The 19174-nt window shown below is 53.6% G+C and overlaps 1 protein-coding gene across 2 annotated transcripts; it reads left to right on the plus strand.

Moving 5' to 3' along the window:
- The first annotated feature begins 5424 nt into the window (after positions 1-5424).
- On the plus strand, positions 5425-19135 carry SPRYD3 (SPRY domain containing 3). 2 transcript variants are annotated; one of them, XM_024991928.2, is made up of 11 exons: positions 5425-5521; positions 6938-7084; positions 8060-8135; positions 8592-8716; positions 9020-9155; positions 10024-10209; positions 15938-16087; positions 16527-16584; positions 17177-17296; positions 17391-17557; positions 17831-19135. In XM_024991928.2, exons 1-11 carry the CDS (start codon positions 5499-5501, stop codon positions 17963-17965), a joined length of 1323 nt encoding a protein of 440 aa, XP_024847696.1. In that variant the 5' UTR covers positions 5425-5498; the 3' UTR covers positions 17966-19135. The 2 variants fall into 2 exon arrangements, with proteins under 2 accessions (XP_024847696.1, NP_001193473.1); NM_001206544.1 differs by having other exon boundaries at positions 5439-5521; positions 17391-17563; positions 17831-18527.
- The last annotated feature ends 39 nt before the right edge of the window (positions 19136-19174 follow it).

Here is a 19174-nt window from a genome sequence, read left to right on the forward strand (position 1 = left end):
CCACCCCTCCATTCCTCTCCTTTCCCAGAATCTGGCCCCCACTCCATCCCCACCCAGTATCATCCATTGGGTTTTCTGGATTATTCAAGCTGTTCTATGCCAAGGAGGGTTGGACAGTGATGGGGCTGAGTGTTTCGGGTCAGCCTGCTCTCTGGGGCTTTCACTCCATTGGTCTGTCCACTCCACCTCCCCCACCCGTGGCCTCCCTTCCCCAGGCAGTGCCCTGCCCATCCCCAGAACTCCTAGCTGAGCCTTCCTTCCTAGAGGGAGGAAGAAGGACCGTTTCCTTCTGCAACCCCCACCCACACAGCTCTGGGTTATGCAACACTGGCCATCTCATTCTTTCCTAAAACAAGGGCTCTGGGCAGTGACTAAGTTTAAATTCTGGGCCCCCAAGCAAGAATGTCAGCAAGAGCTTCCTGAACTTTTCGGTAAATGAAAAAAAAAAAAAGTTACTCCCAGCCCCCTCCCTGCAGGGCTACCCCAGGACCCTAGGACATTTAGGAAGCAGTGTCTTCCAGTAGCCCAGAGACAGTGACGCAGATTGGGCAGGCAGGGAGGAGGGTGCTGGGGCAGTGGGGAGGGGCAGCTCTCCTCTACTCTAGGAGGCTCTAGGGCCTCCTGCTTCCAGCTCTGACCCCGGGGTAGTGTGCTCCATCCTGTCCCTCTGTCCTTATCACTATTTATTTTGCCCAGCACACGTCTCTGGCTAGGGCTTTTCTCCTGACTCTACTTGTTGCTCTTGAATAAGACGGAAAGTTCTATGGAAAGTTGGGATGGGAAAGAGATGGCCGCGCTCCCTGCAGGATCTCAGTGTGGCTTTTAAATAAAGTTTGGGTAAAGTGATTTTGCAGGTTATATTGCACAGAAGCCCAATACTCTGCCAGCCTCTCACATCCACTGCTCCCTTCCCAAATTCCCCCATGCACCCTCCTACATCACCTCTACAGATTTCCCCTGGTTATACTCCACTGCCAGCTTGGTGCTGCCACGTAGTCTCAGCACAGCCCTGAACAGCCCAGTCCCACCTGCCTCCCCAGCACTGCTCTTCCCTCTTCCCCATGCCTTCAGCCTAGGTGTGCAGAGCTGTGTGCTTCCAAGGCTGAGATCTAACTAGGCTCTTTCTTGCAGACTGAGACTCTCAAACTCCGCTTTCCTCCCTTTGGGATGCCTTTCACCTCAGCACCCAGAGCAGAGGTCTGAAGGTCACAGTAAGTGCTCAGGATGGAGTGTGGGTCAAAACAGACCCCTGGGACCCTGTCTGGCCTCTGTGGAGAGAAAGCTTCGGTTGGGGCTGTGAAAAGGCTAGACAGCTTGGGCTATTACTTAGGCTTTTTAAAATAAACCTTGACAGGACGTCCTCCTCTTGCAGGTTACACTCTGTCCTCTTACTCCTCTCACCCAAACCGGTCCCTCCAAACCCACAGCACCACTGGGTGCTGACTTCCTTTTGAGAACCAGAGGTAAAGGAGGGGGCCTGCCTGGATCCTTTTGAGCATTGAGTCTGCAGAAAGACAAGTGGTAGCACAGTCTACAGATGGAAAGTCCCAAAGAGATGGCTGAATGATCACATCATGACGTGGCCTGAGTCTGGTATGGGTCTGATGGGAACTGTTGTGGTAACCTCAGCTCGTCTCCAGCTCCGATTTCTGCCATCTGTCCCACATGCAGCCTCCCAGTTGGTCTTGCTCCTGTGGCTCTCTCCTCCTCAAGAGTCTTTGGTGGTACTCTGTGCCCCTCTTTCCTGCCCAAGGACCTGTGCTCCCATATGGCAGTCATGGCCCGGTGGACAGTTGGCTCTGGAAGCACACTCTGGTTCAACCAGTTGGTGGGATCACCCTCCCCAGAACCCCTTGGCAGTTTCTCATCTCTGAGTCTGAACTGAGACTAGGGGAAGTGAAGGTGTGATGCTCAGAGGTAATCTGGGTTACAAATCTTCAGCTCATAAGGATGAAACTCCCCCCTGCCATCCCTCTTACCACAGACCAGATTCTGCCACCTCTTCCCCACCTGCTTGGCCAGCGGTCTGCCTTTCTCTGAATTCATCCATATTATTGTGTTGCTGTCTTAAATGTCTGCTCATCTTTTCTCGTGTCTTATTTTTCCAATTAGATTATGAGTGTTTTGAGAACAAGAGCCCCATACCTTCTTCATCTCTGGACCCCCAGCTCCTAGCTCATGTTTGGAACTGATACAAGTAAAGGTTGTTGTTTTGGGTGCGAACAAAGGCAGTCCTGGGGGAGGGCTTCTCAAGGCCCTCTCAAGGTGAGGGGGGTACACTGTAACTCCCTGGAGGCTCCACTGGTGCTTCTATACTTCTGAGCTAGCCCAGGCCACCCAGGGCAGCTCTTGGCTTTCTCAGTCCTCCAGTCCCCCTTCTCACTTTCCCTGTCCCTCCTGTTGTTCTCAGAGTAAAGACCAAAGAGACTGAGAGGCCCAGTGTGGTCAGGGTTCAATAAGAGAGGGAAACCTGGCCCCAGGATAAATCAAAGGGGGTTTCCTGGAGAATAGGTCTTTAAAATAGAATTTAGGAGAAAAGATAGGTTAAGATAGGTTGAAGAGAGGGAAGGATGGAGGCCATCTCAGAAAAGCACATCTTTGTGTAAGAGGTATGAGAGTATAGGGTCATGTAGCAGGTGTGTGCATGACTTGTTCTGCCTAGATTCCCAGTGTCCCAGTTATGCCAGAGAGAGGTAAACCAGAAAGGGAGCAGAGAAGTTTCTGGATGGGGCTGAAGTTAGCCAGATGGTTGGGAACTGGGAATCATTAGTGAAGAAGGAGTAATAACTGCAGATCTGAAGTTTGCTCTTTTTGATAATTACATGAATAAAAATCAACAGATTGATAGAGCATTTATTTATTTGGATGTAACTCTATGACATGGACATACTTAAGGAGGAACTGTATTCACAGGGAGCTTAGAATTAATGTCTGTCCATCCAACACATGCTTAACACCTAAAAAAATCAAACAGGATGGTCGGGTATTCCAGGATAGGATGCAGACTGTAACAGGTAAATCTAACTATATTGGACATGTATGACATAAGGTGACAACTAAGGTGGTGAGGGGAAAAAAGGTGCTACCTAAGTAACTTTGGAAAACAGTGTTTTGACTGGAAACTGTAAGGCTAATGATAAACGGAATGGCATGCTCTATATGCTACATAAAAACTGTACTCTAGTTGATAAATTTGTGTCTCATGGGCTTATGGATTAAAAATTTTGAAACTGCTTAATGTACACTGGGGTTGAGCAAATAAGTAATGGATATTGGGTTTCTCTTTGTCTGAGAGAGAAGTTACAGAGAAGTAGGGAGGAAGGCTAAAATGAGCTCTGTGATACCGGATTAGAGTGGAAGACGTCAGTACAATCCTCGTGGATTGGACTCCATATTGTTAAAATGTCAGTTCTCCCCAAATTGATCAATAGATTCAGTGTAATGCCAATTAAATTCCCAGAGTGCTTTTTTGGTAGAAATTGGCAAACTGATAGTCTCATGTGGAAATGCAAAGGACTTGGAGTAACTCAAACCAACTTTTAAAAAGAACAAAATTTAAAGACTTATCCTACCTGATTTCAAGACTTATTATAAAATTATAATAAAACATAAATCAGATCAGTGGAACAGAGAGTCTAGAAATAGACCCACAAGAATATGGCTAATTGATTTCTTTTTTAAAAACACTTTAAAATTTTTATTTATTTTTGGCCACACCCTGTAGCATATAGGATCTTAATTCCCCAACCAGGGATTGAGTCCACACCCCCTGCATCGGAAGCGTGGAGTCCCAAACACTAGACCACCAAGCAAGTCCCCTGAAGACTTTTTAATAACGGTTGTTCAGTACATGTTTTACAAAGGTGCAAAGGAATTCATAGAGAAAGGACAATATTTCCAACAAATTCTGCTGGAACAATTGGATCTCCATGTGTAAAAAAAGAAAAAAAGAACTTTCATCTATACCTTGTAACATATACAAAAATTACTCATAGATCTGAATACAGTTGTTAACATACAACCTCAATCTAATAATGAGTAAAATGATAGTCGGATAAATGAAACAGAGGGACATTATACAAAATCACTGGCATCTACTTTTCAGGAAAGACTGAATGACTGTCCCAGATTAAGGAGCCTAAGGAAACATGACAAGTAAAGGTTAGTCAGAGATCTGGGGTTCTAATTCAGATTTCCTAATTTCCAGTCTACATCTATTTCTGACACCTCTTTCCATTATGCCAAGTGGCCACTGTTTATAAGAGAGCATGGCTTCCATTTCATTCAACATCTGTAGAGCACCTCTTTATGATAAGAATCGGATGGCTCCCACGGGTCAGAAGGACCTCACACTCCAGCAGAGAGAGATCTACACACAGAGATCACTTTAATAGTAAAAGTAAGACTGTAATAAAGTGCTCTAAATGAGGTGCAAAGAAAATGATATAAGAATACAGAGGAGGGGGGATGTCCCCTGGTGGTCCAGTAGTCAAGACCACATCCAGTGCAGAACCTGCGGGTTCATCCTGGGAAGAGGAGCTAAGATCCCACATGCCTCATGGCCAAAACACCGAAACATAGAAGCCATATTGTAACAGATTCAATAAAGACTTTAAAAAAAAAAAAAAAAGAAGAAGAAGAAATACAGAGGAGGGGAGAAAATCTTCCTACCCGGAGAAGAGAAATTTGGTAATGGAGGAAATGGGGAACGTCCTCCCCAGAAGGGCAATAACCACCCTCCAGTAGGTGTGCGATAAAGGTCAGTACCATATCCATCTTCCCTCCTCATTATGGCCCCAGCGTAACTTTCCTTAAGTCACACCAATCCCTCTGCTTTTTACATTCGAAGTTTTCTCCTGGTAGGAATGCCTTGCCCAGAATGAAGGCAAGGTGACATGAAATGGAGCTCGGGGGAATATAAAGCACACGGTAATGGTATAACTCTGGAGAATACAAAACATACAGTAACAGGTACACGCGTTATGGAGACCAGTCTCAGGCTCTGCACACGCAAACAGGATTTAATAATAAGACTCATTTCATAAGGTTGTTGAGTGGATTAAAAGGACATTCCTACAGAGCTCTTAGCATCACGTCTGACACGGAACTGGCGCTGAGGGAATAGTCACAGTATTTGTGGGTACGCAGCGACCTTACCCGCCCGCCCCACACGGGGCGGGAGCCGCCCCTTGACCGGCCACTCAGCGCCCGGGGCGCCCAGTGCGGCGTCTGGGCCGCCACGTCGCCGCCTACCACCCTCTCGACACCCGGGTTTACCAGCCCCTACCCGGCGCTAGGTACCCGGTTCACCGGGCCGCGCCCGGTCCGGCCTGCGTCCTTCGATTGGCTCCTGAAGGTGCCTGTCGTCCTCGGCCGCTGCAGATTGGCCAGAGTGGGTCCAAAGGGGCGGGTCTCGGGGAGCGTAGGAAGGGCGGGGACCCGGATGTGTGTGGTGGCGGCGGCCGAAGAGCTAGTGTGCGGAGCTGAGAGGCCTATGGATGAGGAGGACGCGGCGGCCCCGGTAGGCGGGGATCGGGGGCGGGGTCCCGGAGGCCTCGGGTCGGTCTCCACCGAGCCTGAGGCGGGAGGCGGGAGGCGGGGGTCCTGGGCGGAGGCTTCGGAGTCAGGGGCGGGGCCTTGCGCTCTGGTCTCTGGGCTTCCTCTCTGGGGACCCTTCTCGGCCAGAGCAGGGCCTGGGGAGTCTGGGCGTAGTCACACTGACGGGCCAGTGCTCCTTTCCCCCGGGTCTCCTCTGAGTGATCCGGGTGGAGGCGGGGCCCGGTGCGGCCTCCTCTCGCTGGTGCCAAGGCTATGGGATTCTAGGCAAGCAGATGCCCCTAGGTCTGGGGCGCCAGCATCAACCTGGGGTCGAGCCCTGGCCGAGTGCCGAGGAGGCCAGTCCTAGGAGGCCAGTCCTAGGGCTACCCCGCAGGTGCCTACCCTTCTGAGCCACGCAGTGGCTTGTAGCTACTGCAGAAGCTTGTAATATGCACATGGGGAGTGAATTTAGCCTAGCCAGCTTCCTAAGCCCCTACTGTGTGCAGGACACTGTCAGGCCTTGATGGAACCTTTGTCCCAGGGTTTGGGATATGGGAAGAGAAAGTAACCCCTCTTTTTGTCACTTTGGGGAAGATTCATTCATCTATGCGTTAGCACTGTTGGTGGTTTAAATACCTGGGTCATCCTACTCCTCTCCATCTTCTCTACTACCGTCTTTGTGGATGCCATCTCTCATTAGAACAGCAGCTGCAGCCTCTTGATTAATTGTTTGCCACTCTGTTTTGCTCATCTTGTGATGAGTTTAGTCTCCAGCCAACCGCCTGAATGATCTTTACAAAGCCTTAGAAACATACCATTTCCGAGCTTAAAACCCTCCAGAGCTTTCCCATCATACTTGGAATAAAATTCAGACTCCTTAACATGGTCTGTAGAGCATTGATCTGGCCCCTACCTTCCTTCCATCCTTTTCTGGTACATTTTTTCTGCCTCACATTCCCTGCACACCAGCCACCTGACCTATTTTCCTATCATGCCAGCTGCCTTGCACCTCAGGACCTGTGTTCTGGCTGTCCCCTCTGCCTGGGAAGCTCTTTCTTGGGTTTGTCACATGCCAGTCACCTTTTCATCTCATAGAGTTCAACTTGTTATTCTTTCATCATGTCACTCTGCTTATTCCTGCGCTGTCTAGGTAGAATGGAAGCGCTCTGAGAATAGGCAGCCCATCCTTGTTCACAGCTGTATCCATAGCACCTTGGACAGCAGGAGCACGTATAGGGAGCTCACTAAATGTTTGAATAAAAGGACGAGGGTGGGGATTGTTAAGGTCAATCTAGGCAACTGGCTTCAAGTCTAGAGTCTTTTCTGCATTCTAGGTAGAACTGGCCAAGGTGCTCAGGGCCCTGCTTCCTCTTCCTCAAGTCCCTTCTCCCCTTGGCAGGTTTGTTCTCATGAACAAGATGGATGACCTCAACCTGCACTACCGGTTTCTGAATTGGCGCCGGCGGATCCGGGAGATTCGAGAGGTCCGGGCTTTCCGATATCAGGAGAGGTTCAAGCATATTCTTGTAGATGGAGACACTTTGAGGTGAGTTTCAGGGAGGGCTTTCACATTTTCCTTTCTATGTCAGGTCTCAGAGATGAAAAGGGGCTTTTGCAGAAGCAGAGACCTGTCTATACTGCATGGGGATGCAGTGGACTCTGGAGGCCTTTCTGATGGAGCAGTGTGCTTCTTCACCTTGCACCCCTCTGGGCCTGTGTCTCTGGGTCCCTCTGTCCTGGTCTGCATCGGAAGTAGTCATGTCAGAGATGGAGGCTGCTGGGGTCTCAGGAGTTGCCCAACTGTCTTGTCGAGAGGACTCCAGTGAGTCTGTGCGATGCCTGGGTCTCCTGCCTGCATCTCTTGAGTTGGGTTTGGTGAAAGAATGACCATTTCAAAGGCAGTGGACTTCCTGTTTTGGGAAGAATGGCCCGGTAGTGCATCCTGCTCACTGCCTTCCAACCCTTTGGTTTGTGTGTTTGTTTTCTGTTTCTGGCTTGAAACTCTCCCTTGACTCCGTTGGAACCGAATTCTCTCACAGAATTGTCACTGGAAGAGGGACAGAAGTAGTGCTATCTAGCCTGGAAACAAGAAAGTTGAGGAGTGGGGAGTGAATAACTCTTTCAATCTATGAAAGGCTTTGGTCCAGAGGATAGAGACTAGCCATTCTCAAACTCCACTGAGGACAGAGCCAGAGGAAAAGGGCTGAAGCTGCAGCATGAAGGATTGAGGTTAGACAGGGTGTGAGACCACCTAATAGGCAACTCTGGGAGGCTCTCTTTCTCTTCCCCACTGGCAGTGCGTAAGCCAGGCGTGCAGTGGTCTGGTATAGGTTGACCCTTGCTGGAGGCAGCGGGTGACCTCAAGTATCTTGTTATGGTGTTTGTGCAGATGACCCCAGTGTGACCAGATGGATTCTCCTCTCAGCTGGCCCTCACAGGGTGGGGGTTGGGGACACTAAGGCACTCCCCCAAACTCCTGGGCTAGGATGCTAATGGACCTCCCTCTTCATTTCTCCTTCAGTTACCATGGAAACTCTGGTGAAGTTGGCTGCTATGTGGCTTCTCGACCCCTGACAAAGGACAGCAATTATTTTGAGGTGATCAAGGCTATGGGTGGGCAGAGCAGGGGGTGAAATGGTTTAGCTCCAGGGAGCTCTTTTACTGGATTCTTGACCTAGTTCTTTAAACTTTCCATCAGGATTATCCTGTTGGCTGGGAAAAGGGCCCAGAATATCACGATGCCTAATCTGAGAGGCACCGTAGAGTCCTGTCACCCTGTCCCTTTGGCTCTCCTGCCCTTCACCTAGGTAGAATTTGACCCATGTCTTTTCTCACATCCTAACCCAAGCCCGGCATCTACTCTGTCTCCTGTCTTTTCCCATAGCTTGGAAATTATTTTGTAAGTAATTGTGGTAAAGTGGGCCCTCATTTTCCCCCGTTCTTCCTCTGGGCATCCTTTCTCTTTGATCCCCTGTCTCCTGGCTCTTTGGGCCTCAGCCCCTTTGATGTCTGCTCCCCTCTGTGCTAACTGTGCCCTGCTCTCCTCCCTCCAGGTGTCGATTGTGGACAGTGGGGTCAGGGGCACCATTGCTGTGGGACTGGTCCCTCAGTACTATAGCTTGGATCACCAGCCTGGCTGGTTGCCTGACTCTGTGGCCTACCATGCTGATGATGGCAAGTGAGTTGCCTCTTGTGGCACCCAACCCCTTTTCTGCAGATTTGGGAATCTTAGATACAAGGGACTACCTCAGGGTGGCTTTGGCCATTCCTTCACTGGTCTTGGGGTATTTTCCTAGATTTTTCTGATCAGGTCAGGAACGTGGCCTGTTGACTCTCCTTGGAGGCTTGCAGACTTAAAGGGGAGGGTGGAGCTCATACGAGGACGCAGGTAGATGGTGTTGCAGAGTGATGGCGAGCAGGAGTACTGGGGAGAAGTTGGGAGGCCAGGCTCAGATAGTGTGTCTTTCCGCCCTCTCTACAGGCTTTACAATGGCCGAGCCAAGGGTCGGCAGTTTGGGTCAAAGTGCAACTCTGGGGACCGGATTGGTTGTGGCATTGAGCCAGTGTCCTTTGATGTGCAGACTGCCCAGATCTTCTTCACTAAAAATGGGAAGCGGGTAAGTGGGACATCCTGAGTGGGATTTCAATGCTTGAAGCTGTCCAGGGACTTGTGTGAGTGCTATGAAAGAGTCTGCTGGCTGGGGCCAGCCCAGGGCCCCCTGGGCTCATTTCCCATCTTCTTCAGTTCAGTCTTAAATTCTCCTGGGCTCTCCTGCATGTAGAAGACCCTCCCCTCACCCAGGGGAAGCTGGGACTGTCCCCAGGTGATAGACACAGAGGGGCAAGTTTATGCAGTGGAGGAGGGGCAGAGTTTGAGGGGGTACAGAATGGGGTGATGTGGAGGAAGGTTTTGAGTAGGAAAAAAGAGGAAGAGTTTATGGCCTGGCTCCGTAAGCTGGAGGTCGTCTTGGGACGTTTGACTTGAATGCTTTTGAGGATATGTCTTTTCTGTGTTTTGTGTTCCTTGTTTCACTTCTCCTTTCCTTCCCTCTTCAAAGGCGAGTGATGGTGGAGGGCTGGGATAAGAACACATAGGAGAGACCCAGGCTGTCTTCCTTCTCCTCCCCAGCCCCACCTCCTGCCCAGGGAAATCGCTTTCTCAGTTCTCTGCTGAGGGGTTTTCCTCCCTTAGCATCTATCCTGAGCTCTCTTCCTGCTGCAGTCCACACTCAACATGTATCAAAAGTATTTGGCACGTCGAGAGACTTGCTGTTTGCCTTCTAGCTCTGTGGATTGCTTGCTCAGCCAAGAGTGCTCAGCAGCTTTTTTCCAAACTTCTCTGTACCTCTGTTTTGCTCTCCTGTCAATGTGTGTGGTGATGACTGGTTGCATCATTCTCAAAAGTCCCCTTGTGAGAATTAGATGAGCCGTGGGGAAAGTGAGCCAGGCGGCAGCTCCCTCCTTCCTTCTCTCCTGACAACTCAGGTGGGCTCCACCATCATGCCCATGTCCCCGGACGGGCTGTTTCCGGCAGTGGGCATGCACTCGCTGGGGGAGGAGGTACGGCTGCACCTCAACGCCGAGCTGGGCCGCGAGGATGACAGCGTCATGATGGTGGACAGTTACGAGGATGAGTGGGGCCGGCTGCACGACGTCCGAGTCTGTGGAACCGTAAGTAAGGGGCAGTGGGTGGAGGGCGCCGGGCGGAACTCCTGGGGCCCCAGCGGCTCTTAGGATTGCTTGGAATAGGCAGTGAAGACAGTGTCTTCTGTAGGGTTTTGGAAAGTGAGAGTTTGAGCAGCAGTGCCTGGCACCATGACACGGTCCTTGCGTCCAGGTCTGTGTTCCCTTAGCCTTGGTCTTCCTTTCCCACCTTCCCTTTTGTTTGAGAGCTCAGGCTCATCACTCAACCTTGGGGAAAGCAGTAGCTCTCCTTTGCCTCTTTGGTTCCTTCAGTCCCCAGGGTGGCGCACACTGCTGCCCTGAACGTCTGTCTACCTTTGAGAGGCGGGGCTGATTTTGGAGAGGCTGGATGCCTGGACCTCCCTTTTGGCTTGAACCCAGCCCAGCTGGCCCAGCTTTTCATTCGCTGTGATGTGGGGTAGGTGTCATCATAAATCCTACTCGTGTTGGGAGAGGTTCTTCGAGATGCTTTTTTGAGTAAGCATCCATGTCAGTCTCTTTGGCCTTCCCACATTTTATAGGATGAGAATAGAGGCGGATGATGATTCAGTGAGAGTCCTTGACCCTCCAAAGCTGGCCTTTTCATACATCTCATCATACCTGCGTTAGTCCCCTGTCTAGATTTTAAACTTGGTTGGAAGTGTATAGACCTCAAGGGAGGGAAATTCTTCATACTTAGCCTCTGTGCCTCATGCTAGCTTGGAAGTGGATGGCTGCTGAGTCAGGGGTCTGGCCCTGACCTCTGGTGGGCTGCTCAGGCCTCCCACGTGGAATTGTCCCTCTGCTGCCCTCCCGCTCCCGGCTCAACCTTTTCCTCCACCCTCTGGCCTTCTCACCCCAAGCCAGACTGTTTTTAACTCAGCCTTTGATAGCAAAACAGAAGCAGTGGGGGGTGGGAGTAGGTTATGAGCAAGGCTCTCCACTTCTGGAGTGCAAGGTGCGTCCAACCCAGGGAAAATGGTAGGAAGCGTGCATTCCTGCAGCTTCTCACACTCTGCACCCCCTTCTGGCACTGGGATCCAGGGACTGCAATGGCCACCAGCCCGGAGACCTCAGATGCCCACTCCCTGATCTTCATCTCTCCTTTCTTTCCCCCTTCCACCATCATTCTGACAACATCTACAGAGTTGAAGTTGGGGCTGAGCCAGGGCGATGTTCCAGCTCTCATCCTTGACCTCTCCTCAAGAGTTCCTGGCACCCTTTCTCTGCCTGGACCTGTCCCCACTCTGCTCCTTGCTCCTCCCAGGCAGTCTTTTCTAATTGATGCAGAATCCTGTAGGTGTTTATAAATAGCCTTCCTTCCTCTCTGCCCTTCCCCCAGTGCCCTCAGGCCACATATTTAAGAATTTTTTTTTCTCTCTTAGATGTAAGCTATTGAGTTTAACTCTTCTCTTAAGCCCCAGCCCCAGCTGGGGACAGCTGGCAGGGTAGGCATGCCGTTCCCTGCGTACTTGGTCCTCTGGGGCTGCCTTGGACATGAGCCTCTTGAGGCACGCCTCTTTTCTAGTCTTGCCAACCACCTCATCTTTCAAGTGAGGGTAACTTACCCAGTTTCTTCCAGCCCTTTGACCCACCGTCTCCACTGTTGCCTCCTGGCCTCCTCCTTCGTGTCCCTTCTGACCATCCACTGTATTTCCAATCTGGTGATCTGAGTGGTGTCAGCCTGCAAGAGCCTGGGAGAGGTCACTGGGCTGCGCCTGTGCCTCCTGTTTCTAAAGATGTCTAGTGCAGCTGCTTCTCCCCTCTGCCCTTCCTGTTTTTACGTCCCCCTCTGTACGGAGCCCTTCCCAGGGACCTTGACCTCTGCTGTGGTTGCAGCCTATTTCTCCTGCCCTGATCATGTTCCCAGGAGAGCACCCTGTGGAACCGTAAAAGTCTGGGGCAATCTGGGGCAGGCTTTGATGCCATCCCGCCCAGGTTTCTCAGTGTGGAGACTGTGGGCATCTTAAGTGAGACAGTTTCTTAATGGGCAGGACATTTAGCATCCCTGGCTCCAAGACCCAAGATGCTGGTAGCTCCTCAAACCATGCCCCCCCGCCCCAGCTGTGTGACTGCCCACACATTCCCACGTATCCTCTTGTACTGCTGAGAAAACAGCCCCAGAGAAAATAAAGAGACTTGATCAAATGTCACAGTGAATTAGTAGCAGAACTAAGCCTAGATACTCCTTGTGCCCCCTCCCCCCACCTTTCCCACTGTCTGATACATGCTGCCTTCTACCCAGGCCCACTCTACTGCAGCCAGTCTCTCCTGCCCCGTCGCACAGGATGAGTCCAGAGTTCCTGGGCTTAAGCCCACTTTCCCAGAGATTTTCTTGTCTAGTGTCATTAGCCAGGTGAGTCTTCTTGGCCACCTTGGAAGTCTTTTACTCCTGTTTCTTTCAGTTTTGTAGTGTCAGTTATCCTCTCTTCTCCTTTCTCACTGGTTCTCCCCAGACAGAAGAGAGACTTAAACTCCAGACTTTTTTTTTTTAACCCTAACAATTCATTCTGAGAAGTTTCCAACATACAGAAAAGCTGAAAAAGTAGCACAGTAAATGCCCCCTGGGTCTCCACTGCCTAGATTAACAATTGTTAATATTTAGTTGTGTTTGTTTGATCTGAGGATCTATATATGGACAGACCTGGCTCTTTCCAGACGGCAGTCTTTCCCTGCTTCCTGCTGCCTTACTTTCCCCTCCTAGAGAGCGCCCCCTTCGCAGAGCTCTGGGATGCTGAAGAGTTGCTGTTGCAATGTTCGCTCCGAGATGGGGAAGGCTGCCCCTCATCCCCATCCCCGGGCCTTGTGCAGTGTGCTGAGGGCGAGGGGCAGTAGGTAGGGCTGGGGGGTTAGACTCATTCTTTGTTCCTCATTTCCGTTCATAGCTCCTCTGACAATTCCTTAGTGACAGGGCAACAGCTATCATACACAAAGTGGGGTGAATGAGGCCCCACCCTCTCAGGGGTCCTCCCCAGACCCAACCCAGGAGGAGACCTTGTTGGGGCCTGAGCTGGCCGGTGGGAAGCACGTTCCTGGTTCGTGTTTCAGCTGCTTCTAGGCCCTCGGGGCACTGAGCCCTCCCTTGCTCCTGTCAAGAGGGATTAGGGTCTCTGCTGGCAAGACGAGGGCGGGTCGCAGCAGGAGAGGAGGCAAAGAGTAGGTGCTGCCGCTATGAGGGAGGGGTGGGGTGCAGGAGGCTCTCTGCACTCTGGTCTGCAGCCTCTGCTCTGTGGGGGTGAACTGTTTGGCCTCTCGAGGCTTCTGTTGTGTGTAGAGGGAGGTGTAGGGGGTCTTGAGAGCCTTAAGGAAAGAGTTCCCCTACCCCCACCAAAGATGTTGATAGAGGCATTGTTTGAGGAGAAAGCCTTGGGAGGGAGGCAGTTGGTCATCTGGGTGGAGTCATCTGGGGAGTATCCTAGGGAAACGGTGATGATCAGCGGCCATTCCGATGTGGGGGAGGGGGGTAAGGGCTGAGATGAAAGATCCTTTCCTTCTTTGTGATTGGCAGTTCCAGTCTGTTGTAGCTTTGGGGCGATTGTTAATGTTTAGGGAGCACTGGAACACTGGGGTATTCTAGTATAACCCCCATTTCCTGAGTTTAGGAAAGGCCGATGTGTGCATTTATCACCGGCCAGGGCTCAGACTAGGCCCTTGGCACTCACTTCACTTTGCCACCGTTTTTGGAGATGCAGGTGGTTCCTCTCCTGACTGTGCAAGGAACCTAGGCTCCTGGGCCGTGAGCCGCTGTGCCTTCTGAGCTGCTCTGCAGGGTGGGGAGTAGGTTTTAGAGCCCGAATAAGTGTGTTGCGTTAGTGTTTTATCCTCCTGGCCTTGTAGCTTAAGGAAGCCTCCCTACTCTATCCATAACAAAAAGGCAGCCTGCCCTCCTCAGGGCCGAGGCAGGGGGAATGGTTGGGCGGGTTTTTCCCAAGGATCAGGATCTGGATCCGCTGTCTTTTGGCTCTGAGAATGGAGAACACTGTGTTTCCTACACTGAGGCCAGTTGGATGCCGTGGGTCAAGGGCAGCTGTGGGATCCCCCACCCAGTTCGGCAATGCAGAGGAGAGGGTGGGCTGGGGGCTGCTCAGACTGGGTGGAGTCCATGCTAGTTAATGTGCATCAGACCCCATAACCCCGCAAGCCCACCCCCAGCCTTGTGGGGAGAGAGACAATGGAGGAATTCAGGCCCAGCCTAGCCCACCCAGAGGACCAGAAGTAGAATTTAGACAGGGTGGGCCTTCACAATACCCGGTAAATCAGAAGACCACCTTCAGGGGGCCTCTTTCTAATAGAAGAATGCAGTGTGAGACAATGGAGACTTGGCCTAAGAGTGTGACATCGCGGAGCCAGGGTGCCGTGAAGTGTGTACAGTCCTGGCTGGAGGAAGGAGGGGAGAAAGATCCAGTGATCTGCCATAAACCTCCAGCTTTTCTCCTGGTGCCCCCGACCCCCGCCTGCCTGCGGTTCTCTGGGGCGGAGGGGAGGATGGACTTGCTGTGCCAGGGTTTTGGGGCTCCAGGGTGAGGGTGGGCCAGTGCCTCCCTGAAGGGGTGGTGAGGATGTGGCCTCTCCCTCTGCTGAAGACACACGGAGGCTCGGGTGCTGGTGCTGGCGAGCGTGATGCCTTTCCTGTTCAGGCAGGAGTTCTTTGTGGGGTGAGAGGCCAGTGTCCCACACAAGGTTTGCCAGGGAGAAGTGGAGGAGGTCCCCAGGGAGTGAGCTTTCTTCAGGGCCAGAGGGTGGGAGGGTAGAAGAAAGTCTTGAGGGGCAGTTTGGCTAATTAAAAAGGGATTAAGGAATCCCAGGTGATGCTGAGGGTGGGGGACAGACGGGACAGGGTTGAGTCATGGCGCCACTATTACCATGACAACTGATAAATAAATCCTCCCAGATTGGGGGTTGCCGCCCCGTCTTGCCCAGGCAGGATCACTGGGGCTGAGGAGCCCCAGGAGCCCATCAGTCAGCTCCCCTCCACACCCCTGCTCCAGCTTAAAAGAGCCGCGAGGGGCTGGGAGCAGGAATGCCTGCCTTTCTAGTCCTGCTCTGCCTGGCCCCCTCCCTCACACTGAATGCAGGAGCAGAGCTGGTCTGTCCCTGGCTCCCCGGCACCTCCCCGACAAGGCTACAAACAGCTCTTTTCAGAGCCAAGTACAACAAAGACCTTGAGAAACTGTATCAGTCCCATCCCAGGCAGAAGTGGCTTCTGAGCTGTCTCCCCTCCCTCAGACGTCTGGACTTGGCCCCTAACCTCTGCATTCTCCTCGGCCTCCCGAGGTACCCTGAGAAAGCCGTTAGGCTTCCTCTTAGCCTAGCCTTCGCTTCTCCTCTTCTCTGTGTTCAGGGCCCCTGGGTGGCCCTTTCCAGGCAGGCACGGTGACCGAGGGAGGTGATGGCCGAGAGAGCCCTGTGTGGTCCTGGCGCCCAGCCACTGGGATCTTGGGGCTGCTCTCCTGTCTCCCCACAGCAAGGAGAGAGTCCTTGTCTCAGTAGGCAGGTGGGTGCAGTCTTCAGTAGGGGCTCAGCCTGCATGCTCCTCCTGCCGCCTCCACTCCCCCGCCCCATGCCTGTTCTCCCCTGCCTGCTGGGAGCACCGAGTCCCTCTTTATGCCTCCAGCACCACTTCCCTTTCAGCTGGGCTTTCTGTGAGAGACCAGGAAACTGGTCCCCAGACAGCCTTGGAACCAGGTTTCCAGGGTGGGTGTCAGCCTGGTCCCCACCCCTGGTTCTCTCCCCACAGCTGCTGGAGTACTTGGGCAAGGGCAAGAGCATCGTGGACGTGGGGCTGGCCCAGGCCCGGCGCCCACTCAGCACCCGTAGCCACTACTTTGAGGTGGAGATCGTGGACCCTGGAGAGAAATGCTACATCGCCTTGGGGCTGGCCCGGAAGGTGGGCACTAATGCTGGCTTTCTGCCCGGGGGATGCTCAGCTCTGGGGCTTCTGGTCTAGAGCTGGGAGCTCCAAGGGAGGTGAAGGGGCCCGGCTGCAGAGAGGCATCTTAACCTGAGACAGAAAGGTCATGTGTGTCTGCTATGTAAGGGTACAGACCCTTAGTCACCTCGGGGCTGACAGAGGGTTGTGAGCCTACCACACACACACACACCAGGGCCTCGATGGGGGGTGAGGGCACCCCACAACTCTGGCACCCCAGCACCTTCTCACTCTGCCCCCACCCCCTGCAACCTCCAGTGCCTGAAGGTGTGAGCCTGCCGGGGTGGGAGCAGCCATCTGGGTTGTAGCTTGTTCCAGAAGGTGAGGGTTCAGATGCCACTCTCCCATCTTCTTTTCTGCGTGGTATCACAGCTTTCCTTTTTTCACATTGGCATAGGATTATCCCAAGAACAGGCACCCTGGCTGGAGCAGAGGGTCTGTGGCTTATCATGCAGGTGCGTGAGGGGCTGCCCTGGGGGAGCAGGGGCTGTGGGGGTGGGGGGTGCAGGGACACCCATTTTCCTGACCCCACACCAGGGGCCTCTCCTCTAGCGTCTGACCTGAGAGACTCTCCCCTGCTGCCCCCTGCTGTCCCCTTCCCAAGCTGCTAGCTTTCTCCTGTTTTCCCTCCCAGCCCGACAAGCCAGGGGAGCAGAACAGGGGCGGGGAAGCTGGGCCCAAACTGGACATTCCAGGCCTCTTAGTTGGCTCCCTCTGCTCCCTTCCTGCAGATTCTGCATTTTCTTCCTTTGACTGGTTCGATTTCCTTGCGGGCTTTCTTTAGAAAGGACAAGCCTTGAGTTCCTGGTCCCACCTCTCCCTCCCCCCAGGCCCTTCTCCGCTCTCTGATCAGCTCCTGAGGGAGCTCCCCCTCAGCCCTTTGAGGGGACAGACGTGTCTCTCTTCTGGGGCCCTCATTTTCTCTCCTCCCTTCCTTGGGGCCAGAGAGGGAAGGAGGGGCACTTGGGCTTCTGGCGGGGCGGGCTCTGGGGGTGTAGGGTATCAGCCCCTCCTGCAGGTGCGTGTGGTCTCCCCTCCTCCCAACAGATGACGGGAAGATCTTTCATGGCAGTGGCGTGGGGGACCCTTTCGGGCCACGCTGTTACAAAGGGGACATAATGGGCTGTGGAATCATGTTCCCCCGGGACTACATTCTGGACAGTGAGGGTGAGTGGGGGTGTCCGTGGCCAACCTGGCTGGCCGGGCAGAGGGTGGGTTCTGCGGGCAGAACCGCAGGAGCTCAGGTGTCCTGGCCTCTTAGGTGACAGCGACGACAGCTGTGACACAGTGATCCTGTCCCCGACTGCCCGAGCTGTGCGGAATGTCCGGAATGTCATGTATCTGCACCAGGAAGGGGAGGAAGAAGAGGAAGAGGAGGAAGAGGAAGATGACGGGGAGGAGATAGAGCAAGAGCACGAGGGCAAGAAGGTGGTGGTGAGCGCGGGGGTCCGGGGTTGGGCCAGGCTGGCGCCCCTGCGGAGGAGAGGGCGGAGCCTGGGGAGGGGCGCGGGCTTGCCGAGTGGGGAGACTGGTTGAGAGGCTGGTTTCCGGCCTCTGGACGCCCTCTCGTGGTCACCTCCTGCATCGCCGTCCATCTCTCTCCTGCGGTGGCAGGAGTTGGGAAGGATGGGGTTCAGGCCTGTGTAGCCCCAGCATCAGGCAGAGCCTGCTGCCTATCCCGCTCTCCTCCTCCACCCCTAGGTTTTCTTCACTCGGAATGGCAAGATCATTGGCAAGAAGGATGCTGTTGTACCTTCTGGAGGCTTCTTCCCCACCATTGGGATGCTGAGCTGTGGGGAAAAAGTCAAAGTGGATCTGCACCCCCTGAGTGGCTAGGCCTTCTCCCCGGACCTGCCCCTCCCATTTGTCCCCTCCCTTTGCAGAACCAGGTACCGAGTTCCTGACTCCCTGAGCATCTGCCTACCCAGCAGGCCCCAGAGGGTGTGTTGGCACTCTGCCCCTACCAGATCAGGCCCCTGCCAAGCTCCTCCATGCCCACGTTTCTGCCCCAGGGCTGCCCCAGTCATCAGTCCCTGGGCGAGAGACCCTGGTTGGACAGAAACAGGCCTGAAGGGTGGTGCTCTATGGCCAGGTCCCCTTGGTTTGGGGCATGGGCGTGCCCCCTTCCGCACTGGCGCGTGTGAGGGGAAAGGAGTGAGTGCTTCTGTCTCAGCTGCTGCTGGGCCTGAGACTTTAGAGAGTGGAGCGGGACAGCCCTCCCTGTTGACCGGTGTTCCGGGGCAGCTGTCTTCTGTTCCCTGTCCTCGTCATTGTGTGAACCAGCTGCTGCTGTCACCCCCCTGGCTGGGCTGGGGGGCTCTCTAGGGCCCTCGCTCTCCTTCACTGAATGCTGTCCCTAGAAGACTACTCGAGGGCCTCTCTTCTCTCCCCCCAGAGCCAGCTTCCTCCCTCACGACCTGCTGGGGCACCACGGTCCCCCGAGAACCCCGTCTGGCTCCCCCAGCTGTACACACGTAGATGGTGCCCGTGACATGTAGAGAGAGGGGCTGAAGGTCCCGGAATGGAGCCTTTGCTGCTGTCTCCCTCTGGGCCTCCTCAGCTCACCTGTGGCACCTTTGTCTCTAGTTCTGAGGATGCAGGTTGAGACCACAGAGCCTCTCTCTCCCACACGGTGAGGGCAGGGCCCCAGAGCCCAGTAAGAGCCCGTGCTCCCCTGCCCCACCCGCACCCTGCTTGTTGCCTGCGCCGTTGCCTGTTTTGCTTCAGTGTTTGATCTAGCACTTACACATGTCCTCCCCCACCAAGCCCTCCTGTCTCCTAGCCTCTTGACCCCGACCCCTCCCCACACAGTAGCTTCCGGGAGGGAGAGGGAGCAGGAGTTTGGGGAGAGTGGGCAGGGCTTTAGGGGAAGCAGTGAGCTGTTGTACTGCGGGGGCCTCCACTTTGGCCCTCCCTTCAGGCCCTGCACTATGATGTATGAAATGTATGTACAGACCAGAGATGTTTATACAGCCAATAAAGATGGAGTTTCCATATTTATCAGTACAGCCGGGACAGGGGAATCCTTTCCAGTACACGGGGCTG

This window comes from Bos taurus, chromosome 5 (assembly GCF_002263795.3).
Source record: "Bos taurus isolate L1 Dominette 01449 registration number 42190680 breed Hereford chromosome 5, ARS-UCD2.0, whole genome shotgun sequence".
NCBI lineage: Eukaryota > Metazoa > Chordata > Mammalia > Artiodactyla > Bovidae > Bos > Bos taurus.